Below are 24,647 nucleotides of genomic sequence, written 5' to 3' on the forward strand. Positions count from 1 at the left end.
TTTTAATGTGTCATTTCTACATTGCAGGCACTCAGGCTTGAGGGGGCAGAGAGAGAAAAAAGCAAGTATGTTAAGGACCGTACGAGCCCAAAGTAATACTGAACATATGGGATGTCTCGTAAGAAATCCATCCTCGTACGTGAATGTCTCCACTTCCTTAACTTGGTGTCACTGACCAGTTGACGCTTGCCACTTGACTGATCTTAGTCCTAGAAAAATGTCAGTTTTATGACATCTCTGGTTTATGCCGTAGATTAACAGGATTGGGGTTTTCCGTGAAGTAAACAAAACAACAGGCAGAAACAAACAGGTCACGTGGAAATCCAAGTCTACAGTGAATGCAGTTGCATTGCATCTTTTGCATCAAGTTGATACAGGGTTAATGAAATGTACAAAGGAAAATACAGGGGATTGTATAAGAGAGTTAGAAGAATCCCTTGCTTAAACAAAAGTATTGTCTGCTGTAAACACCTATCATGCTTACCAAGGGAACAAGGCACAGACTACTGATAAGGGAAGGAGACAGAGGCCTGATTCTACTGATAAGCAACTATTGACAAGGAAATGCGAATGTCTGGGTCTATTGATAAGGGGGAGAAGCTGATGATTTATGGATGAGGTACCGACTAAACCCTAAAGCCATGCGCGAAGATTAAAAGGTGAAAAGTTTAAGAAGAGGAAGACTCATTTACTTCATCTTGAGGACCCCTGCCCACAGGAGGAAGACTCATTTACTTCATCTTGAGACCCCTGCCCGTGACCAGAGGGGGCACTGCGCAGGCGCAAAGGACCTTCTAGCTCATTATAATACGAAGCGGGGACAGATACTAAATATGTATAGGCGTATCAGTAACCTAATGCATATGTATGCCTTAAGGGAATAAATGTAAAGGAAAAACGACCCTGGGTGTGCATACTTTGGAGGAACGATCCCCATGCACCTCAGCGCTGAATAAAGCATACCTACTTTACAACTTTAGCGAGTTGTGGAGTCAATCCGCGTATCAAAGTCAAATACCTAAGAGGATTTAACATTTTCTTCTAACTGATCTTAAGGCTTTTGTGTGTTTTGGGTTGGGTTTCTTTGTTTTGTTTGGTTTGTTTTTTTGGTTTGGGTTGGGTTTTTTACATTTTTGGCTAGTCATGTTGCTCTCTGAATCTTTACAATAATTTGGTAGCTACTAGTGGATGTAGCGAGGAGGGTAACAGCAGACAAAGCATCTTGTAAGTATATTTGCATGCAGTTTATTCTTTTAAGTATGTGTGAACAGTTGGGAAGAGCTGCTTGACAAAGAGAAGATACTTTGTGGGCAAGAAGTAATTGCTCTTGCTTTGCTTTAAAGGAAATAGTTTGTTCCTAAGAGCTAACTAAACTACTTGAAACCTATATAAACGTTAACCCAGGTGAGGTGGTCAGTATGAGACAGTTTACATGGTTATTTCTTCAGTTGCTAACTCCTGAATTTTATTTTTTTTCAGTTTTGGGTGAGGATTGTCAGGCGTATGTTGATCATCATGGCAAGGCTCAACCTGCAAACTCCTGTCCTTATTTCTGCTGTGGAGACTGCATGCTCCAATACTGTTGCTCTAATGCACTCTTAAAATTTGATGAGCAACAACAGCTTCAGTGTAATCTCCTTGATGGAAGGTACGAGGCAAACTCAGTGTATGCAGCAGGTTATAATTCTAGTGTCAAACGATGAAAATACAGTTTCATATTTAAAAGCTTATCAAGGGGCGTTTCAGCTCTGTATTTGGCTCTGCTGGGGTCTGCGTCAGTGCATGTAAGTTACCTGTAAAACGGGAGCAGTGAGGTGGTCAGATGAATGCCTGAATGGGTGTGTGTTTTCTTGAGCATTTACAGATGCTTTTTACCCATTTTTTTTCCTTTTTAATGACAGAGTCTTTTTTGAGTGTAGGTTGCCTTTCATGGGGATTTGTAACTTAGCCAGGTACTTAGGAACTTTGGAATTTAGCCAGTTGCAAATTCCGTTGTTGAGATGGGTTCTCTTACTACAGGACGTCTGAGTGAGCAATGTGAATTTCATGCAGGTTTTTTCGGACTCTGATGATGACATTTATTCTGGCCCCAGGTAAGCCGTGCAAAGTCTCCGCTTTTAACATGGTATTTATTTGCAAGTTCTTCATTGTGGTGTTGGTACATGCTGACAGAAGGACTTAGTGGTGCGCTCTCGCTCTCTGCCAAAGCCTTAGCACACGTGCTCTGTGCTCTTGGGTCCTGGCAGATCGCATCCGTCGTGGCTCGGTGAAAGAAGCTGCTTTTGTCTGAAGTGTCTCGGCCCCTTTAAGGAGCGTGGTCAGCGTGTGGGCCGGGCGGGTCTGCGGGTGCGGGACGAGGCGAGCGGCAGGGGCAAGCGTGGGGTAAGCGGTCCCGGCGCGGCGGTGACGGGCGGCGGGAGGAAGCATGGGCCTATTTTTCATGCCACTGAACTTGTTAAATTTGCTTCCATTTTTCTTTGCATTCAAAAGGTCCGTATGTAATTCCTCCGATTTCTGCTGCTAATGGATGCATTGTAGCAAGGATTTACCACGGGAAGGTGTTTCACTTTCTAATTGGATTACTGAAATTTCTCCTGCTTTGCTCTGGTTTCCAAGATGGACTGTGAGTAGTAAGGTTATTACAGTTGGTTTTCTCCTTCCGTTCTGCAGTATGTGGTGTTACTGCTTTAAGAAACGATGCAAAAAGCAGAGCACTGATTCACTGGAACGGCAGTTCTGTGGCAGTTTTCCTTGGTAACACGGTTATTTAGCCTTGCCATGCCAAATTTCCAATAATGACCCTTAGTGGAAATTGCGAATCACTTGAGTGTTTCAGGAGGTGGAGTGATTGAAAGCATCTGTGTCTAAGTTACAGAAGAAAGTTCTGTAGTTGGGGCAGCTGCTGTCAGTCCTAAATGGAAACAAAACTTCAAATGGACGTTGTACGCAGTTAATAGTACTCTGTTCCTGAATTAATTTCTGCCTTGAAGTTGAAGCGCATTGTGTATCCCGTTTTTCCTCCTCCCCACCACTATCAGGGACTTCAGTTTACACTTTGCACTGTGTTTGGATGGTCCAGCATCTGTAATAGGCTGCCAGTGGTAAGAAAATAAATCACAACGTTTGTTCCTTGGAAAAGAACTTCCAAGGTAGCGGGCTCTATTTAACGAGCGGAGGGTTTCTTTCCTAGTGCTGGTCCTTAATATTTTCTGTAATAACTGAGTTAAAGTGCATAGAGAACGTGTTCTGTGAGGCTTGCATTCAGACACGGGCTAATCTCACCTTGCATCTCTAAGGAATGTAAACTTCCTGTCTAGAAGTAATTGAGATTCGGATTTGAAGTTACATAAAACAATTGTTCTGAGCTTTTTTTTTCTAGTCTGAGAAGTAGATACAAGCTTGCACAATTTGTAACTTGCGTTTGGTTTTATCTGCAGTGTATTCTCAGTGAAGAAGCTACTTAAAGCGGACGAACAGCTGTGAGTTGCCATCAGTGATTATTAATTTCTCAGCTGCCTGCTTCAGGAAGTGGGCTTAATGCAGGTTCATTGAAACCAAGGTGGAAGGAGAGGCTGAAAAATGCTGTCCTGGCTCAAGAGGCGGGTGTGTACGGTTGGGTTAGCGTGCTCTTCTAACTACAGAAGGCTGTTCCACTGCAAAACCCAAGACAGTCTGGCCGAACCATGCAAAGACACAGTGAGGTGAATCATTAGATTATGCTCAGGAGTTTCTTTTCTGTGGGTGTGTACTTCATTGCCTGTACGTACTGAGCTAGGGTAGAGTATTCCCTTTCTAACTCTGCGGGCTTTGCTGTGCCTCCGCAGAGTGTAACTCTGAAACCAGTCATTTTTAACATACGGACTGACTCTGGAGAGAAGTTGTCAAAGCAGCTGCAGGTAGGGAAACCCTCAGAGCAGGCTCCTGTAGCCCAAGAAACTGAGAATCCTTCTTTGAGAATGTGGTTAAAAGACCATGGTTGTTATTTAATAGAATCTACGAAAGTTTGAGCATGTGGGTTCCAAAGCTAACTCCATCTCTGCCTTTTCGTATGCTTCCGTAAAATAGCCGCGGCCTGAGGTGTAGTAGCCAGAGGTATTTGTGATGGATTGTCTTGTGGATGTGTTGTGAGAAGAGAATGTCCTTAAATTGCCTACCCTTTTAAAACTGCAGTTACAGGGTCTTCTGTGAAATGAACAAATGAGTTTTATGTCAGGACATTAGCAATTCTGCAAAGGTTGGTCTTTTGACAAAGCCTGTTTTTACTAAAAGCATTTTATGCTGTTCATTTTTAATGTGATGCTCCTCTGTTTCTAGATGGTCTCTGGCTCTCAAACCCACTAGGAGGTAAACTTAAAAACTTTTTTAAGTTGTGGAAGGAACCAGTCATCAAAGCCACTTTGTGCACCTTTCCTTCCCCCCCCCCCCCCCTCCCTTTTTTTAAGTGAATTTCTTATTCCCATTTCAAAGGAGAAGTAGTGGTCAGCCAGATGCGACCTCTACTGCAGAAGTCCCCCCCTTCCCATCCCATCCCGAGCCGATGTGATGAGATGAGGCAGCCAATGCACTAATATGAGTGAAGGTGAAATAAAAAGAGGATGGGATGCGAGGATGGAGGTGTCAGGCTGGTGTGGGGCCTAAAAGTGGGAGGGAAAACTAAAAGAGAGCAAACACTGCACATCTGCAGCAGTAATGCACCAAAGAGAAGCTTGTACCTTGGAATTAACGGCTCCTGAGACACCATCTACTCACCTGCATCCATAGAATTGCAGAAAAGTTTGGTTTGGAAGGGACCTTAAAGCTCATCCAGCTCCAGCCCCCTTCCACAGGCAGGGACAGCTTCCACTAGAGCAGCTTGCTCCAAGCCCCATCCAACCTGGCCTTGAACACTGCCAGGGATGGGGCAGCCACAGCTTCTGTGGGCACCCTGTGCCAGCGCCTCAGCGTGCTCAGAGGGAAGACCTTGTGCCTAATATGTAAATATCTAAATCTGCCCTCTTTCAACTTAAAAGCCATTCCCCTTGTCCTGTCGCTACATGCTGTTGTAAACGTCAGGTAAACTCAATGACTCAAGAAGAGCCATGTAACTATTAGAGGGGAAACCTTGGTCAGATCTTTCGGCGTTGAGAATTCCAGTCCCCTCCTCGTCACCCGCCTCACTGGCAGTGTCAGTCACTCCACACAAAGAGCCAACAGTGCCTGTGCTCTGCAGATTTCGTCCGGGAGCCTAAGACTTTCTGTATGACACCACAACAGCAGTCACTCTGCCTGGGCTGCAAAAACACGTCAGTGCTGTCACCTTCCTCCAGAGTACATAAACGGGATCTGTTCATGTAAAGCAGGACTTTCAGCACCTTCAGGAAGGGGGTTTTGTTTCCTTTTCAAATAAATGGAAGTGCTGACAAAGTTCAGGAAATTTAGACGAATTAGGGACCATACTGTGCAATATTTATTACTGTTCCTCAGCCAAGCGTCTCAGCAGCCTGTTGAGAAAGTCTAGCCAGAGCTGTATGGTTAGGCTTGTCTACAAACAAGGATTCATAGCAAAGCATTTTGTGGGGGCATGGGAGAGAGAGGGATGGCAGGAGGCAGGGAGGGAGAGAGGCAAAGCCCCATTCTCATCTAGCTGAAAGCTGGACATAACAGCAGGGAGAGTTCTTTGGGATTAGGAAACTCCACAGACCTGTTTAGTGAAGAGATTTGGTGTTGTGATAGTTACAGAAGAACAGCAGCTTTTACCCTACTTAGTACTTTGCACAGACGTGACATTGAACTCTTGAAAGAACAGCAGCTTTGCCCTCTGCCACCATGCTCACTAACCTAGGCGATGAGGCTAGGATACTGCTTATAGCCTTATTCAGAGGGAAACAGAGCTGAAGCGTGTCAGAAGTCACTGGCACGGGGGTGCATGATTTTGGGGGTTGAGCTGTGAGGGCCAGGCCGGCTGGGTGGGTGGGTGCAGGAGGTCGGTCTGCAGGAGGTGCTGCTGACCCCTAGGGAAAGGACAATGCTCTGGGCCCAGTCCCTCATGCTGCCCCTTGAGAAAAGCAGAGGACGAGGAAGCCAACCAAGGAGCCTGGAATCTGCCAGCCCAGAGCTGAAGGGCCACCTTTATTGCGCCGTAGAGGGGGATCACAGTGGTTGCTCAGAGGGGAAACAGGGTTGGTCCCACTGAGGTATCCGGGCCGTGCGTTGGGAGTTTGGGCCCGGTGTTGCAAGTGGGAGCGGTCTCAGGGCCGCACGGGCCCGGTGGATCTTGAGGCGCTGCCTCTTTGTTCTGCTCTGGAGACACGCAATGATGCCGATGGCCGCTGTCTTGTGGTGCTGTGGCCGTGCCTTGCACGTGATGGTGAGCGGTGGGACAGCCTGGTTGCAGCCTGTCTGCAGGGGCTCCTCCCAGCTCGAGCTGCTGGTGTGTGTCTGCCCTGGGAATGTCTTCTGGGCTGTGCATAGGGAGCTTGGGCCCAATGATGCAAGCAGGAGCGGTCTCGCACCCGCATGGGCCCACCGGATCTGTTGCTCCTGCTTCTTTGCAGTGGTGCCCAGCTACGGGATGCCGCCGACTGCTGGTGCCTGGTGGTGCCGTGGCTGTGGGTCTCACGTGATGGGGAGCAGTGGGACAGCCTTGGCACCGCGTGGCTACGGGTATTGCTCTCAGTGTGCGTTGCTGGCCGTCGGCTTCTCTCCTGCAGTCTTCTGGCCCACGTGTAGGGTGTCTGGGTCTGACGGGTGCACCGGGTTTGGTGTCGCCGTCGGTCAGGCCCAGGGTTGCTGGAGCGGCTGCTGCCGTCACACACTGGGCAAGTGTACCATGGTGCTGATGGCATCTGTCTGCTGGTGCTGAGGCTGCTGAGCTCCAGTTCCAGAGATCCAGCAGACTGCCCCGATGCTGCTGGGCCGGCAGTGCTGGGAGCAGCAAGCTCTGAGCTGGCATTGCGGGCTACAAGGGAAAGCAGGAACGGTAAGGGCTTGGCTCCCAGGCCTGGGGCAGGGTAGGCCAGAGCGGTGCCCCAGCGCTCTTGGAGCAGACAGGCTCTGCCAAGCCTACACCAGGTACCCCCTGCCAGGCCTTGCCTGGCCCCGGCCTAGGAGCACGTGGGGGCTTTGACACTTACAGATGCCCAGGCCAGCACAGCTGTCGCACTCCCATCTGACCTCACGGCTCTTCCCCAGGTTGGAGCAGCGTCTGTGAATGCCCACAGCAGCGCAGGAGCGGCACAGGAGCAGCTGCCAGGGCCTGGGGAAAGAAATGGGTTCATGTCTCTACGGATAAAGTGCCCAGAGCACGGGATTGTCCAGCAAAGCTCTTGTTTTCAGCCCTTCTGCTTCGAGCCCTTGCTGAGACAGAGATCCCATGCTGAGCCGCGGGGTGCAGCTTTGGCAACTTACCCGTCTGGCTCTGCCACCCCTCTGCCTCCCGGACAACGGCACTCCCTGGCATCGCAGCTCCTGTGCCTCTGGTACACTTCTGCGTATGCCTTGTTATCTTCCCATGACGCTTGTCTGATGGAGAAAGGAAAATTGATGAGCGCCTGCTGCCCCAGCATAAGGCATATGCAGGGCCTCCCTGCTCTTTCCCCCGTACCGTTTCCAACTCCTGCATGGAGCTAAAGCCTACACTTGGGGGTCAGCAGAGGGCCACAACTGCGGGGGCAGGTCCAGGCGTGGCACAGTGCTGGCCAGGAGGACACCAACCTTATGGGGATTCGGATCCCCATGAAGAGCATTTCTGTTAGAAACAGTTTTGTATTTTGACACAGCGGGCACTGTAGGCAAAAAGCGCCAGCATGCATAGCCTGTCCCTGCAGGAGAAACGGAAAGTGTGTGAGTGAGGCTCTGGTGCTGCTGAGAGCCTGCCATGCCCGAGCAAGGGAACGGCTCTTACCTGGATGCAGACCCTGTGGAACCAGGCATGTTTGCATGCTGGGCACACCATGGTCCCATAGGTCGTTCTGCCTTCAACAGGGTCCATGCAGATGAGGCACTTGGTGTCCTCTGGAGCCACCAGCTCTTGCTGCTGTGGGCGGTGCTCCCAGCAGAAGGAACTAGGGGAAGAGGGAAGGGATGGGTGAGATGAGAAGCGCTGGGTCCTTCCCTGCTGATGGGGAGAAGGGTGGAGGAGGTACCTGAACGGCAGGAGGTAACGGGTGACGCATCCACCCTGCACGGCACAGGGGAGATGGAACCTGCGGTCGCAGCCCATCTCCTGGCAGGTGATGGTGGCCCCCTTCTTGCCACACACAAAGCAGACCTGGAAAGAGCAGAGCAGCCCCCATCAGCGGCAGCCTCAGGGTCTCCACAGCCAGACCCACACCTCGGGGCAGGGCGCAGGATGTGGCCCCAGCTGGATCACAGGCCACAGATCCACGTGGCAGAGCAGGCTCCTATGCTGGAGCCTCTGTGGAGCTGCTGGGAGCAAGACTTTAGTCCCAGAGCTGGGTGGAAAGGCTGGGATTCTGTTCTTGGCATCTGCGCTGAGCTCCCGCAAACCTCTCTTGGCACAAATCACCCCGGTCATCTCAGATCCTCACCATCGGGGCTGCCAGCTGGGCTGTACGTAGAATATGCCCAGGAAGAAATGCCATCTGTTCTTCCCGTTCGGTCCCTCGTGGACGAAGGTCACTGGCGAAAAGCTGCAGAAGAGCAGAGACAAGGAGCAGATGAGGGGCATGTGGCAGGACAGGTGCGTTGCAAAGATGAAACCAGCCCCAGGGGAGCTCACCAGGCAAAAGCAATGGGCAACGATCCACTGATAAGTCACTTTTGGCCCGCAGATGTCCAGGTCTGCCTCTACACGGCGACACAGCATGCATGCTGGAGGGGAGAGAGCAAATGGCACCGGGAGTGAACACCTCTGTGGGGCCAGGGATGCGTCCCTGAGGGATTGCCCCCAAGGGCTGCTCTGTCCCCGCCGAGCTGGCTGCTGGGAAGGGCTGGAAGCCTTGGAGAGGAAAGGGCACTGCAGGCATGGGTGTCCTGGAGGGTGCGCACTGTCCAGCCCTGGTCCCGCTTGCCGACGAGAGGAGGGGCCCTCCCCCAGGGTGGCTTTGGAGCTCCTGCCTCCCCCTGCCAACGCTCCCGGTCCCACGCCGACAGCCTCGGGAGTCCCTCTGCCAGGCTGTAGGAGGGGGACTCTGCTCTCACCTGGCTCCATCGAGTCGGGTGTCCTACACCTCCTTGCAGAGGTGTCAGACATCTAAGGTGGGTGTTTGGAGAGTCCCTGTCCCAGCAGCGCTGGGGCTTCTCCAAATGCTCCTCTGCTACCTCTGAGGGAGAAGAGAGATGCGGGTGAGCTTGCACCACAGGCCCAGAGCCCTGCGGTGTGGAGCCCCCTCCTCCCTCGGCAGCCCCCCTGAGAGCCCTGTCCCTGCCCTCTACTCCCCGCACCTCAGCAGGTCGCAGCGATGCACTGTGCCCAGCGCTCCCTTTTTTATAGGCCTGCCCCCGCCACCGGTCACAGTGGCCTCTGTGACATCAGCACCGCTGGCCCGCGTGCGCCCCGGATACGGGCAGGGGCACCCTCGGCCACACAGCACCCACTGTGACACAGACACTGCATCACAGGGCTGGCTGTGAAGCGCACACGCAGGGACCCGAGCCCTTGGCACCCAGGTCACCGGGGCGGCTGCTCCACTTGCATGTGCAGAGTCAAGGGCCAGCTTAGGGACATGGTTTCCTGGTGAACTTGGCAGTGTTGGGTAAACGGTTGGACTCCATGGCCTTTACGGCCTCCTCCAACCTAAATGATTCCTGTGACTCTCATTACCATTCCACTATTACTTTGTCACCATTTGCTTACGCTATGATTTTCCTTCAGTCGTCGATTCCTTACCATTTGATCATCGCTTCATCGTGAAGAAAGCCCTTTTAATTAACCCGCCAAGGATGACTTCCCTGAATAATTCACCTGTGACACCAGGACAAGCACCAGACCGTGTCTGGAGCATAACCAGAGTAGAAGAAAAGGAATGATGGAATAGTTTGGGTTGGATGGACCTTCAAAGGTCATTTAGTCCAACCCCCCTGCAATGAGCAGGGACATCTTCAACGAGATCAGGTTGCCTAGAACCACATCCAGCTTGGCCTTGAATGTCTCTAGGGACGGGGCATCTACCATCTCTCTGGGCAGCCTGTGCCAGGATTTTATCATCCTCATTGTAAAGAATTTCTTCCTCACATCCAGCCTCAATCTTGCCTCCTTTAGCTTAAAAGCATTACCCCTCATGCTATTGCAGCAGGCAGCGCTAAAAGAGTCTCTCGCCATCTTTCTTACGGGCGCTTCTAAAACCTGAAAGGCTGCAGTAAGGGCTCCCCGGAGTCTTGTCTTCTCCAGGCTCAAGAACCCCAACCCTCTCAGCCTTTCCTCAGAGAAGAGGTGTTTCATGCCTCTGATGGTTTCTGTGGCCCTCCTCTGGACTCTCTCCAACAGGTCCATGTCTTTCCAGTACAGGGGTCATGTTGAGTTTTTAGCCAGCACCCCAAGTCCTTCTCCTCAGGGCTGCAGTTACCGAGTAACAGATGCTAAAACACTCACCTCAAGCAATGATCTACATGTGCCTGCCCAGCCATCTCTTTCTTCACTGAGGTCATATTCCCCTCTCGCCCCCAGCAGCACAGGGGCCTCCAACAGAAATGTTGCGTTACAGCCTTGCATCCTAAGAAAAACAAAGGGCGGCAGCAGCTTTCCGTAAGATGCTGAAAGATAAACTGCAGTGAACAGGACCCAGGAAGTGGGGAACCAGCAAGGCCTTTTGCCTAGTGTGTGAGCAGTCTGCAGGGCTTTCGGGAGCAGAGCTGCCATGGCCGTGGAGAAGCGGGCGAGGGCGTGGGAGACGTCAAGCGCAGGCCAGGGTAGCATCAGCCCCAGCCCAGCCTCATGCCGGGGCTCAGCACAGCGCCGCGTCGTGGAGCCGGTGCCGGTCCCGCCCCGCCCCGTCTACCTCAGCGCTTTCCCGCTCTCCGCGTGCTCATCGCGCCGCCCCTTGCTCTGGCCGCGACTCCTCCCGGTCCCTCGCGGCGGCGCCTGGGGATTCCGGAGCCCCGGCGGCTCGCCCATCGCGGCCGAGGAGAAGCGGCAGCGGCCATGGCGACGTGGCGGGTTGCCTTGGGGTTCGGCCCCGGCCTCTTGTAGCTGCCGCTGGCGGTCGGTGAGCGCGGGGTGGTGACTGAGAGGAGGGAGGCCCGGGGGGGTTGGCCCGCAAGGGGGGTTGGTGGGCTTCGGCGTCTCTTTTTGAGGCGGTTTTGGGGGTTCCCGCTGGCTTTCTCGTGAGGGAGTTCCCGGCTTGGAGGAGCCCCTGCTCTGGAGCAGACTCCTCAGCTCAGCCGCCCAAGCAGTGCGGGACGTGTTCTGTGGTCTTGGGTTGCCACGTGGCGCCAGCGTCTGCGGGAGAGCCGCACCTTAACAGCGGTTTTGGTGGGAGTTGGGTCTGCTGAGGGAAAGGTTACGCCGAAAGCGGTTTGTGTTCCACAGCGGCAGTTAGTGTCCCAGCAGTGACTGTGTGCATCCACCTGATGAGTGCTGTTCCCTGGTGAGCCGAGGGTAAGACTACTGGGAGAGAAATAATGTACCACAAAGTGGCTGCCAGTTAGTGTTGATGCATCCCCTTAAAAGCCTTCACCTTACCCCCGCTGCCACAATGCATTTTAACCGTTCAGAGCAAGGTTCAAATAAAGACTTGGTGTGAAGTGGTGGTATTGCATCGACAGCGCTGCTTATACAAACGCCTCTGATAGCTATGCATGAACTCAGCTCTCCGATGCTACCATTGGTAATTGTTTTGGGGTTTGGGGGGTTTTGGTTATTTGCTTTTTTGTTTGTGTTGGGTTCTTTGTGTTTTGTTGTGTGCGGTTTTTTTATTATTATTTCAGCATCTGTAATTTTCTTGTTATTGTGCTTAAAGGATGGAGCTTGTGGTCTTCCACAACTATTGTCATGTAGGAGAAAAAGCAGATGTGATCATAGGACTAACCAGGTGAAATCCCAGAAAAGGAGAAGTGCTCTTGATATTGTGTGCACCTGGCCTTTAATAAACGGGGTGGGAAGTGAGAAGTTTTCTTATCGCAATGGTTAGGGACTGTCAGTAGGAGTAGTTGAGCAGCTCTGTTCTTGAGGTGGGACTCGATGAGGTTGTTAAAGCGGTTCACTGATTTTGTGAAGTCATCAGGCTGCTGTTTTGCAGGGTCGGATGAACCCCTCAGTAGCAGGTATGCCAAAACAGGTGGTCATTTCCGCCTTCCTCAGCCTTAGTCCTTGCACCGTGGTGGGTTGGGTGTGCACTGGTGGCCCTCTGCTGAGGTGACTCAGATCGTTAAGCCAGCAGAAATGCAGGTGGGGTGTCCTGGTTTCAGCTGCTGTGGTTGTCAATCTAGTAGCTGTGCTCTGGTTTGGCTTTAGTCTGAGAATGATGTTGATAACACACCAAAGATTAATTGCTGCTAAGTAGTGCCTGCCCTGGTCAAGGACTTTTCAGTCTCTCATGCTCTGCCAGTGAGGAGGGGCACAGGAAGCACAGGCAGGAGAGATGACTCGAACTAGCCAAAGGGGTATTCCGTACCACAGAATGTCAGGCTCAATATGGATACTGGGTGGGGGGGTGTTGGCCGGAAGAGGCCCATCACTACTCGGGCATGTGCCGGGCATCAGTCAGTGGGTGATGAGACATTGTGCTGTGCATCGCCTGAGGTTTTTTGTTTGTTTTACGCCTTTCTCTCTATTTCCTGTTATTACTGTATTTGACCTTACTTCAGTAATTAAACCGTGCTTATCTCAACTCACAGATTGTACTTTTTTCTTTTTCTCCTTTGAATCAGATTAGCTATCGTTTCCTTATTGGTGATGCAGGAGAGAGAGGGTTGTCAGCTGACATTGTGTCTGCAGGGAGAAAAAAAAAGATGAACCAGGCACAAGCATGCGTCAACACATTAGCAGAAGTACTGCAGTATTGGTATGGGAGGAGTTCCTCCTCTCTTGTGTCTAATGAACCTCCACATTTAACCTCTTAGCACTTCTTTTTTTCTTCTTTTTTTTAATGTTGGCTGCCATATTGAGGTTTGTCTTGGTGCCTGAGTCAAGGCTCGGTTTTCAAATGGCCAAATCAGCTTAAATACTCCAGGAAAGACCCTTTCCTTTTTTTCTGCAGGAACATGATTTGTTGTCTTTGCCTCTTCTTGTTTGCTTTCTCTGAGCAAGTACACCTGAAGCTATTTGAGCTTCTCAAATTCGGTTGAGGAGCAAAGCAGTGTTAATGCCATAAGAAAGAAAATGAGGAATAGAAACTAGGTGACTGCAGCATTTATCACTGAAACGGTAATGATATTCCTACTAAAGATTCTTCTTGGGAAATGGTTTTTGCCTAAGCTTTGAGAAGTATTTTTATGTGAAAGTTGGAAGCTTTTAATGTGTCATTTCTACATTGCAGGCACTCAGGCTTGAGGGGGCAGAGAGAGAAAAAAGCAAGTATGTTAAGGACCGTACGAGCCCAAAGTAATACTGAACATATGGGATGTCTCGTAAGAAATCCATCCTCGTACGTGAATGTCTCCACTTCCTTAACTTGGTGTCACTGACCAGTTGACGCTTGCCACTTGACTGATCTTAGTCCTAGAAAAATGTCAGTTTTATGACATCTCTGGTTTATGCCGTAGATTAACAGGATTGGGGTTTTCCGTGAAGTAAACAAAACAACAGGCAGAAACAAACAGGTCACGTGGAAATCCAAGTCTACAGTGAATGCAGTTGCATTGCATCTTTTGCATCAAGTTGATACAGGGTTAATGAAATGTACAAAGGAAAATACAGGGGATTGTATAAGAGAGTTAGAAGAATCCCTTGCTTAAACAAAAGTATTGTCTGCTGTAAACACCTATCATGCTTACCAAGGGAACAAGGCACAGACTACTGATAAGGGAAGGAGACAGAGGCCTGATTCTACTGATAAGCAACTATTGACAAGGAAATGCGAATGTCTGGGTCTATTGATAAGGGGGAGAAGCTGATGATTTATGGATGAGGTACCGACTAAACCCTAAAGCCATGCGCGAAGATTAAAAGGTGAAAAGTTTAAGAAGAGGAAGACTCATTTACTTCATCTTGAGGACCCCTGCCCACAGGAGGAAGACTCATTTACTTCATCTTGAGACCCCTGCCCGTGACCAGAGGGGGCACTGCGCAGGCGCAAAGGACCTTCTAGCTCATTATAATACGAAGCGGGGACAGATACTAAATATGTATAGGCGTATCAGTAACCTAATGCATATGTATGCCTTAAGGGAATAAATGTAAAGGAAAAACGACCCTGGGTGTGCATACTTTGGAGGAACGATCCCCATGCACCTCAGCGCTGAATAAAGCATACCTACTTTACAACTTTAGCGAGTTGTGGAGTCAATCCGCGTATCAAAGTCAAATACCTAAGAGGATTTAACATTTTCTTCTAACTGATCTTAAGGCTTTTGTGTGTTTTGGGTTGGGTTTCTTTGTTTTGTTTGGTTTGTTTTTTTGGTTTGGGTTGGGTTTTTTACATTTTCGGCTAGTCATGTTGCTCTCTGAATCTTTACAATAATTTGGTAGCTACTAGTGGATGTAGCGAGGAGGGTAACAGCAGACAAAGCATCTTGTAAGTATATTTGCATGCAGTTTATTCTTTTAAGTATGTGTGAACAGTTGGGAAGAGCTGCTTGACAAAGAGAAGATACTTTGTGGGCAAGAAGTAATTGCTCTTGCTTTGCTTTAAAGGAAATAGTTTGTTCCTAAGAGCTAACTAAACTACTTGAAACCTATTTAAACGTTAACCCAGGTGAGGTGGTCAGTATGAGACAGTTTACATGGTTATTTCTTCAGTTGCTAACTCCTGAATTGTATTTTTTTTCAGTTTTGGGTGAGGATTGTCAGGCGTATGTTGATCATCATGGCAAGGCTCAACCTGCAAACTCCTGTCCTTATTTCTGCTGTGGAGACTGCATGCTCCAATACTGTTGCTCTAATGCACTCTTAAAATTTGATGAGCAACAACAGCTTCAGTGTAATCTCCTTGATGGAAGGTACGAGGCAAACTCAGTGTATGCAGCAGGTTATAATTCTAGTGTCAAACGATGAAAATACAGTTTCATATTTAAAAGCTTATCAAGGGGCGTTTCAGCTCTGTATTTGGCTCTGCTGGGGTCTGCGTCAGTGCATGTAAGTTACCTGTAAAACGGGAGCAGTGAGGTGGTCAGATGAATGCCTGAATGGGTGTGTGTTTTCTTGAGCATTTACAGATGCTTTTTACCCATTTTTTTTCCTTTTTAATGACAGAGTCTTTTTTGAGTGTAGGTTGCCTTTCATGGGGATTTGTAACTTAGCCAGGTACTTAGGAACTTTGGAATTTAGCCAGTTGCAAATTCCGTTGTTGAGATGGGTTCTCTTACTACAGGACGTCTGAGTGAGCAATGTGAATTTCATGCAGGTTTTTTCGGACTCTGATGATGACATTTATTCTGGCCCCAGGTAAGCCGTGCAAAGTCTCCGCTTTTAACATGGTATTTATTTGCAAGTTCTTCATTGTGGTGTTGGTACATGCTGACAGAAGGACTTAGTGGTGCGCTCTCGCTCTCTGCCAAAGCCTTAGCACACGTGCTCTGTGCTCTTGGGTCCTGGCAGATCGCATCCGTCGTGGCTCGGTGAAAGAAGCTGCTTTTGTCTGAAGTGTCTCGGCCCCTTTAAGGAGCGTGGTCAGCGTGTGGGCCGGGCGGGTCTGCGGGTGCGGGACGAGGCGAGCGGCAGGGGCAAGCGTGGGGTAAGCGGTCCCGGCGCGGCGGTGACGGGCGGCGGGAGGAAGCATGGGCCTATTTTTCATGCCACTGAACTTGTTAAATTTGCTTCCATTTTTCTTTGCATTCAAAAGGTCCGTATGTAATTCCTCCGATTTCTGCTGCTAATGGATGCATTGTAGCAAGGATTTACCACGGGAAGGTGTTTCACTTTCTAATTGGATTACTGAAATTTCTCCTGCTTTGCTCTGGTTTCCAAGATGGACTGTGAGTAGTAAGGTTATTACAGTTGGTTTTCTCCTTCCGTTCTGCAGTATGTGGTGTTACTGCTTTAAGAAACGATGCAAAAAGCAGAGCACTGATTCACTGGAACGGCAGTTCTGTGGCAGTTTTCCTTGGTAACACGGTTATTTAGCCTTGCCATGCCAAATTTCCAATAATGACCCTTAGTGGAAATTGCGAATCACTTGAGTGTTTCAGGAGGTGGAGTGATTGAAAGCATCTGTGTCTAAGTTACAGAAGAAAGTTCTGTAGTTGGGGCAGCTGCTGTCAGTCCTAAATGGAAACAAAACTTCAAATGGACGTTGTACGCAGTTAATAGTACTCTGTTCCTGAATTAATTTCTGCCTTGAAGTTGAAGCGCATTGTGTATCCCGTTTTTCCTCCTCCCCACCACTATCAGGGACTTCAGTTTACACTTTGCACTGTGTTTGGATGGTCCAGCATCTGTAATAGGCTGCCAGTGGTAAGAAAATAAATCACAACGTTTGTTCCTTGGAAAAGAACTTCCAAGGTAGCGGGCTCTATTTAACGAGCGGAGGGTTTCTTTCCTAGTGCTGGTCCTTAATATTTTCTGTAATAACTGAGTTAAAGTGCATAGAGAACGTGTTCTGTGAGGCTTGCATTCAGACACGGGCTAATCTCACCTTGCATCTCTAAGGAATGTAAACTTCCTGTCTAGAAGTAATTGAGATTCGGATTTGAAGTTACATAAAACAATTGTTCTGAGCTTTTTTTTTCTAGTCTGAGAAGTAGATACAAGCTTGCACAATTTGTAACTTGCGTTTGGTTTTATCTGCAGTGTATTCTCAGTGAAGAAGATACTTAAAGCGGATGAACAGCTGTGAGTTGCCATCAGTGATTATTAATTTCTCAGCTGCCTGCTTCAGGAAGTGGGCTTAATGCAGGTTCATTGAAACCAAGGTGGAAGGAGAGGCTGAAAAATGCTGTCCTGGCTCAAGAGGCGGGTGTGTACGGTTGGGTTAGCGTGCTCTTCTAACTACAGAAGGCTGTTCCACTGCAAAACCCAAGACAGTCTGGCCGAACCGTGCAAAGACACAGTGAGGTGAATCATTAGATTATGCTCAGGAGTTTCTTTTCTGTGGGTGTGTACTTCATTGCCTGTATGTACTGAGCTAGGGTAGAGTATTCCCTTTCTAACTCTGCGGGCTTTGCTGTGCCTCCGCAGAGTGTAACTCTGAAACCAGTCATTTTTAACATACGGACTGACTCTGGAGAGAAGTTGTCAAAGCAGCTGCAGGTAGGGAAACCCTCAGAGCAGGCTCCTGTAGCCCAAGAAACTGAGAATCCTTCTTTGAGAATGTGGTTAAAAGACCATGGTTGTTATTTAATAGAATCTACGAAAGTTTGAGCATGTGGGTTCCAAAGCTAACTCCATCTCTGCCTTTTCGTATGCTTCCGTAAAATAGCCGCGGCCTGAGGTGTAGTAGCCAGAGGTATTTGTGATGGATTGTCTTGTGGATGTGTTGTGAGAAGAGAATGTCCTTAAATTGCCTACCCTTTTAAAACTGCAGTTACAGGGTCTTCTGTGAAATGAACAAATGAGTTTTATGTCAGGACATTAGCAATTCTGCAAAGGTTGGTCTTTTGACAAAGCCTGTTTTTACTAAAAGCATTTTATGCTGTTCATTTTTAATGTGATGCTCCTCTGTTTCTAGATGGTCTCTGGCTCTCAAACCCACTAGGAGGTAAACTTAAAAACTTTTTTAAGTTGTGGAAGGAACCAGTCATCAAAGCCACTTTGTGCACCTTTCCTTCCCCCCCCCCCCCCCCCCCCCTTTTTTTAAGTGAATTTCTTATTCCCATTTCAAAGGAGAAGTAGTGGTCAGCCAGATGCGACCTCTACTGCAGAAGTCCCCCCCTTCCCATCCCATCCCGAGCCGATGTGATGAGATGAGGCAGCCAATGCACTAATATGAGTGAAGGTGAAATAAAAAGAGGATGGGATGCGAGGATGGAGGTGTCAGGCTGGTGTGGGGCCTAAAAGTGGGAGGGAAAACTAAAAGAGAGCAAACACTGCACATCTGCAGCAGTAATGCACCAAAGAGAAGCTTGTACCTTGGAATTAACGGCTCCTGAGACACCATCTACTCACCTGCATCCATAGAATTGCAGAAAAGTTTGGTTTGGAAGGGACCTTAAAGCTCATCCAGCTCCAGCCCCCTTCCACAGGCAGGGACAGCTTCCACTAGAGCAGCTTGCTCCAAGCCCCATCCAACCTGGCCTTGAACACTGCCAGGGATGGGGCAGCCACAGCTTCTGTGGGCACCCTGTGCCAGCGCCTCAGCGTGCTCAGAGGGAAGACCTTGTGCCTAATATGTAAATATCTAAATCTGCCCTCTTTCAACTTAAAAGCCATTCCCCTTGTCCTGTCGCTACATGCTGTTGTAAACGTCAGGTAAACTCAATGACTCAAGAAGAGCCATGTAACTATTAGAGGGGAAACCTTGGTCAGATCTTTCGGCGTTGAGAATTCCAGTCCCCTCCTCGTCACCCGCCTCACTGGCAGTGTCAGTCACTCCACACAAAGAGCCAACAGTGCCTGTGCTCTGCAGATTTCGTCCGGGAGCCTAAGACTTTCTGTATGACACCACAACAGCAGTCACTCTGCCTGGGCTGCAAAAACACGTCAGTGCTGTCACCTTCCTCCAGAGTACATAAACGGGATCTGTTCATGTAAAGCAGGACTTTCAGCACCTTCAGGAAGGGGGTTTTGTTTCCTTTTCAAATAAATGGAAGTGCTGACAAAGTTCAGGAAATTTAGACGAATTAGGGACCATACTGTGCAATATTTATTACTGTTCCTCAGCCAAGCGTCTCAGCAGCCTGTTGAGAAAGTCTAGCCAGAGCTGTATGGTTAGGCTTGTCTACAAACAAGGATTCATAGCAAAGCATTTTGTGGGGGCATGGGAGAGAGAGGGATGGCAGGAGGCAGGGAGGGAGAGAGGCAAAGCCCCATTGTCATCTAGCTGAAAGCTGGACATAACAGCAGGGAGAGTTCTTTGGGATTAGGAAACTCCACAGACCTGTTTAGTGAAGAGATTTGGTGTTGTGATAGTTACAGAAGAACAGCAGCTTTTACCCTACTTAGTACTTTGCACAGACGTGACATTGAACTCTTGAAAGAACAGCAGCTTTGCCCCTCTGCCATCATGCTCACTAACCTAGGCGATGAGGCTAGGATACTGCTTATAACCTTATCCAGAGGAAAACAGAGCTGAAGCGTGTCAGAAGTCACTGGCACGGGGGTGCATGATTTTGGGGGGTGAGCTGTGAGGGCCAGGCCGGCTGGGTGGGTGGGTGCAGGAGGTCGGTCTGCAGGAGGTGCTGCTGACCCCTAGGGAAAGGACAATGCTCTGGGCCCAGTCCCTCATGCTGCCCCTTGAGAAAAGCAGAGGACGAGGAAGCCAACCAAGGAGCCTGGAATCTGCCAGCCCAGAGCTGAAGGGCCACCTTTATTGCGCCGTAGAGGGGGATCACAGTGGTTGCTCAGAGGGGAAACAGGGTTGGTCCCACTGAGGTATCCGGGCCGTGCGTTGGGAGTTTGGGCCCGGTGTTGCAAGTGGGAGCGGTCTCAGGGCCGCACGGGCCCGGTGGATCTTGAGGCGCTGCCTCTTTGTTCTGCTCTGGAGACACGCAATGATGCCGATGGCCGCTGTCTTGTGGTGCTGTGGCCGTGCCTTGCACGTGATGGTGAGCGGTGGGACAGCCTGGTTGCAGCCTGTCTGCAGGGGCTCCTCCCAGCTCGAGCTGCTGGTGTGTGTCTGCCCTGGGAATGTCTTCTGGGCTGTGCATAGGGAGCTTGGGCCCAATGATGCAAGCAGGAGCGGTCTCGCACCCGCATGGGCCCACCGGATCTGTTGCTCCTGCTTCTTTGCAGTGGTGCCCAGCCACGGGATGCTGCCGATGGCTGGTGCCTGGTGGTGCCGTGGCTGTGGGTCTCACGTGATGGGGAGTAGTGGGACAGCCTTGGCACCGCGTGGCTGCGGGTATTGCTCTCAGTGTGCGTTGCTAGCGGTCGGCTTCTCTCCTGCAGTCTTCTGGCCCACGTGTAGGGTGTCTGGGTCTGACGGGTGCACCGGGTTTGGTGTCGCTGTCGGTCAGGCCCAGGGTTGCTGGAGCGGCTGCTGCCATCACACACTGGGCAACTGTGGCATGGTGCTGATGGCATCTGTCTGCTGCTGTTGGGGCTGCTGGTCTCCTGTGCCTTGGGTTCCAGATTCTGCCCTGATGCTGTCTGGCTGCTGGTGCTGGGGCTGCTGCACTCCGGTTCCAGAGATCCAGGAGACTGCCCCGATGCTGCTGTGCCGGCAGTGCTGGGAGCAGCAAGCTCTGAGCTGGCACTGTGGGCTACAAGGGAAAGCAGGAACGGTAAGGGCTTGGCTCCCAGGCCCCGGGCAGGGTAGGCCAGAGCAGTGCCCCAGCCCTCCTGGAGCAGACAGGCTCTGCCAAGCCCACACCAGGTACCCCCTGCCAGGCCTTGCCTGGCCCCAGCCTAGGAGTATGCGGGGGCTTTGACACTTACAGATGCCCAGGCCAGCACAGCTGTCGCACTCCCATCTGACCTCACGGCTCTTCCCCAGCTTGGAGCAGCGTCTGTGAGCACCCACAGCAGCGCAGGAGCGGCACAGGAGCAGCTGCCAGGGCCTGGGGAAAGAAATGGGTTCATGTCTCTAAGGATAAAGTGCCCAGAGCACGGGATTGTCCAGCAAAGCTCTTGTTTTCAGCCCTTCTGCTTCGAGCCCTTGCTGAGACAGAGATCCCGTGCTGAGCCGCGGGGTGCAGCTTTGGCAACTTACCCGTCTGGCTCTGCCACCCCTCTGCCTCCCGGACAACGGCACTCCCTGGCATCGCAGCTCCTGTGCCTCTGGTACAGTTCTGCATATGCATTGTTATCTTCCCATGACGCTTGTCTGATGGAGAAAGGATAATTGATGAGCCCCTGCTGCCCCAGCATAAGGCATATGCAGGGCCTCCATGCTCTTTCCCCCACACCCTGTTTCCAACTCCTGCATGGAGCTAAAGCCTACACTGGGGGGTCAGCAGAGGGCCACAACTGCGGGGGCAGGTCCAGGCGTGGCACAGTGCTGGCTAGGAGGACACCAACCTTATGGGGATTCGGATCCCCATGTTGAGCATTTCTGTTAGAAACAGTTTTATATTTTGACACAGAGGGCATTGCAGGCAAAAAGCACCAGCATGCGTAGCCTGTCCCTGCAGGAGAAACGGAAAGTGTGTGAGTGAGGCTCTGGTGCTGCTGAGAGCCTGCCATGCCCGAGCAAGGGAACGGCTCTTACCTGGATGCAGACCCTGTGGAACCAGGCATGTTTGCATGCTGGGCACACCATGGTCCCATAGGTCGTTCTGCCTTCAACAGGGTCCATGCAGATGAGGCACTTGGTGTCCTCTGGAGCCACCAGCTCTTGCTGCTGTGGGCGGTGCTCCCAGCAGAAGGAACTAGGGGAAGAGGGAAGGGATGGGTGAGATGAGAAGCGCTGGGTCCTTCCCTGCTGATGGGGAGAAGGGTGGAGGAGGTACCTGAACGGCAGGAGGTAACGGGTGACGCATCCACCCTGCACGGCACAGGGGAGATGGAACCTGCGGTCGCAGCCCATCTCCTGGCAGGTGATGGTGGCCCCCCTCTTGCCACACACAAAGCAGACCTGGAAAGAGCAGAGCAGCCCCCATCAGCGGCAGCCTCAGGGTCTCCACAGCCAGACCCACACCTCGGGGCAGGGCGCAGGATGTGGCCCCAGCTGCATCACAGGCCACAGATCCACGTGGCAGAGCAGGCTCCTGTGCTGGAGCCTTTGTGGAGCTGCTGGGAGCAAGACTTTAGTCCCAGAGCTGGGTGGAAAGGCTGGGATTCTGTTCTTGGCATCTGCGCTGAGCTCCCGCAAACCTCTCCTGGCATGAATCACCCCGGTCATCTCAGATCCTCACCATCGGGGCTGCCAGCTGGGCTGTACGTCCAATATCCTTAGGAAGAAATGTCATCTGTTCTTCCCGTTCGGTCCCTCGTGGACGAAGGTCACTGGCGAAAAGCTGCAGAAGAGCAGAGACAAGGAGCAGATGAGGGGCATGTGGCAGGGCAGGTCCGTTGCAAAGATGAAACCAGCCCCAGAGGAACTCACCAGGCAAAAGAGATGGGCAGAGATGCACTGATAAGTCAGTTTTGGCCCGCAGATGTCCGGGTCTGCCTCTGCACGGCAACACAGCATGCATGCTGGAGGGGAGAGAGCAAATGGCACCGGGAGTGAACACCTCTGTGGGGCCAGGGATGCGTCCCTGAGGGATTGCCAGCAGGGGCTGCTCTGTCCCCGCCTAGCTGGCTGCTGGGAAGGGCTGGAAGCCTTGGAGAGGAAAGGGCACTGCAGGCATGGGTGTCCTGGGGGGTTCGCACTGTCCAGCCCTGGTCCCGCTTGCCGACGAGAGGAGGGGCCCTCCCCCAGGGTGGCTTTGGAGCTCCTGCCTCCCCCTGCCAACGCTCCCGGTCCCACGCCGACAGCCTCGGGAGTCCCTCTGCCAGGCTGTAGGAGGGGGACTCTGCTCTCACCTGGCTCCATCGAGTCGGGTGTCCTACACCTCCTTGCAGAGGTGTCAGACATCTAAGGTGGGTGTTTGGAGAGTCCCTGTCCCAGCAGCGCTGGGGCTTCTCCAAATGCTCCTCTGCTACCTCTGAGGGAGAAGAGAGATGCGGGTGAGCTTGCACCACAGGCCCAGAGCCCTGCGGTGTGGAGCCCCCTCCTCCCTCGGCAGCCCCCCTGAGAGCCCTGTCCCTGCCCTCTACTCCCCGCACCTCAGCAGGTCGCAGCGATGCACTGTGCCCAGCGCTCCCTTTTTTATAGGCCTGCCCCCGCCACCGGTCACAGTGGCCTCTGTGACATCAGCACCGCTGGCCCGCGTGCGCCCCGGATACGGGCAGGGGCACCCTCGGCCACACAGCACCCACTGTGACACAGACACTGCATCACAGGGCTGGCTGTGAAGCGCACACGCAGGGACCCGAGCCCTTGGCACCCAGGTCACCGGGGCGGCTGCTCCACTTGCATGTGCAGAGTCAAGGGCCAGCTTAGGGACATGGTTTCCTGGTGAACTTGGCAGTGTTGGGTAAACGGTTGGACTCCATGGCCTTTACGGCCTCCTCCAACCTAAATGATTCCTGTGACTCTCATTACCATTCCACTATTACTTTGTCACCATTTGCTTACGCTATGATTTTCCTTCAGTCGTCGATTCCTTACCATTTGATCATCGCTTCATCGTGAAGAAAGCCCTTTTAATTAACCCGCCAAGGATGACTTCCCTGAATAATTCACCTGTGACACCAGGACAAGCACCAGACCGTGTCTGGAGCATAACCAGAGTAGAAGAAAAGGAATGATGGAATAGTTTGGGTTGGATGGACCTTCAAAGGTCATTTAGTCCAACCCCCCTGCAATGAGCAGGGACATCTTCAACGAGATCAGGTTGCCTAGAACCACATCCAGCTTGGCCTTGAATGTCTCTAGGGACGGGGCATCTACCATCTCTCTGGGCAGCCTGTGCCAGGATTTTATCATCCTCATTGTAAAGAATTTCTTCCTCACATCCAGCCTCAATCTTGCCTCCTTTAGCTTAAAAGCATTACCCCTCATGCTATTGCAGCAGGCAGCGCTAAGAGTCTCTCGCCATCTTTCTTACGGGCGCTTCTAAAACCTGAAAGGCTGCAGTAAGGGCTCCCCGGAGTCTTGTCTTCTCCAGGCTCAAGAACCCCAACCCTCTCAGCCTTTCCTCAGAGAAGAGGTGTTTCATGCCTCTGATGGTTTCTGTGGCCCTCCTCTGGACTCTCTCCAACAGGTCCATGTCTTTCCAGTACAGGGGTCATGTTGAGTTTTTAGCCAGCACCCCAAGTCCTTCTCCTCAGGGCTGCAGTTACCGAGTAACAGATGCTAAAACACTCACCTCAAGCAATGATCTACATGTGCCTGCCCAGCCATCTCTTTCTTCACTGAGGTCATATTCCCCTCTCGCCCCCAGCAGCACAGGGGCCTCCAACAGAAATGTTGCGTTACAGCCTTGCATCCTAAGAAAAACAAAGGGCGGCAGCAGCTTTCCGTAAGATGCTGAAAGATAAACTGCAGTGAACAGGACCCAGGAAGTGGGGAACCAGCAAGGCCTTTTGCCTAGTGTGTGAGCAGTCTGCAGGGCTTTCGGGAGCAGAGCTGCCATGGCCGTGGAGAAGCGGGCGAGGGCGTGGGAGACGTCAAGCGCAGGCCAGGGTAGCATCAGCCTCAGCCCAGCCTCATGCCGGGGCTCAGCACAGCGCCGCGTCGTGGAGCCGGTGCCGGTCCCGCCCCGCCCCGTCTACCTCAGCGCTTTCCCGCTCTCCGCGTGCTCATCGCGCCGCCCCTTGCTCTGGCCGCGACTCCTCCCGGTCCCTCGCGGCGGCGCCTGGGGATTCCGGAGCCCCGGCGGCTCGCCCATCGCGGCCGAGGAGAAGCGGCAGCGGCCATGGCGACGTGGCGGGTTGCCTTGGGGTTCGGCCCCGGCCTCTTGTAGCTGCCGCTGGCGGTCGGTGAGCACGGGGTGGTGACTGAGAGGAGGGAGGCCCGGGGGGGTTG

At 51.7% G+C, this 24,647-nt stretch overlaps 2 protein-coding genes across 4 annotated transcripts; both read right to left on the reverse strand.

The window, feature by feature from the left end:
- Positions 1 to 7,331: 7,331 nt before the first annotated feature.
- LOC136018459 (G2/M phase-specific E3 ubiquitin-protein ligase-like) lies at positions 7,332 to 18,344 on the reverse strand. 3 transcript variants are annotated; one of them, XM_065687670.1, is made up of 8 exons: positions 18,140 to 18,344; positions 10,532 to 12,868; positions 8,720 to 9,263; positions 8,529 to 8,630; positions 8,124 to 8,248; positions 7,883 to 8,042; positions 7,693 to 7,799; positions 7,332 to 7,500 (listed from the first exon to the last, which is right to left on the reverse strand). In XM_065687670.1, the coding sequence occupies exons 3-8, from the start codon at positions 9,191 to 9,193 to the stop codon at positions 7,383 to 7,385; spliced, it is 1,086 nt and encodes a 361-aa protein (XP_065543742.1). In that variant the 5' UTR covers positions 9,194 to 9,263; positions 10,532 to 12,868; positions 18,140 to 18,344; the 3' UTR covers positions 7,332 to 7,382. The 3 variants fall into 3 exon arrangements, with proteins under 3 accessions (XP_065543742.1, XP_065543744.1, XP_065543743.1); XM_065687672.1 differs by lacking the exon at positions 18,140 to 18,344 and having other exon boundaries at positions 8,720 to 8,811; positions 9,142 to 9,263; positions 10,532 to 14,093; XM_065687671.1 differs by lacking the exon at positions 18,140 to 18,344 and having other exon boundaries at positions 7,425 to 7,500; positions 7,583 to 7,799; positions 10,532 to 14,093.
- Positions 18,345 to 19,208: 864 nt separating this feature from the next.
- On the reverse strand, positions 19,209 to 22,610 carry LOC136018420 (PHD finger protein 7-like). The gene is made up of 11 exons (XM_065687626.1): positions 22,601 to 22,610; positions 22,179 to 22,246; positions 21,988 to 22,089; positions 21,583 to 21,707; positions 21,342 to 21,501; positions 21,152 to 21,258; positions 20,844 to 20,957; positions 20,570 to 20,691; positions 19,990 to 20,394; positions 19,631 to 19,831; positions 19,209 to 19,240 (listed from the first exon to the last, which is right to left on the reverse strand). Exons 1-11 carry the CDS (start codon positions 22,608 to 22,610, stop codon positions 19,209 to 19,211), a joined length of 1,446 nt encoding a protein of 481 aa, XP_065543698.1.
- Between the last annotated feature and the right edge of the window lie 2,037 nt (positions 22,611 to 24,647).

Source organism: Lathamus discolor, chromosome 7 (assembly GCF_037157495.1).
Source record: "Lathamus discolor isolate bLatDis1 chromosome 7, bLatDis1.hap1, whole genome shotgun sequence".
In the NCBI taxonomy this organism is placed as follows: Eukaryota; Metazoa; Chordata; class Aves; order Psittaciformes; family Psittacidae; genus Lathamus; species Lathamus discolor.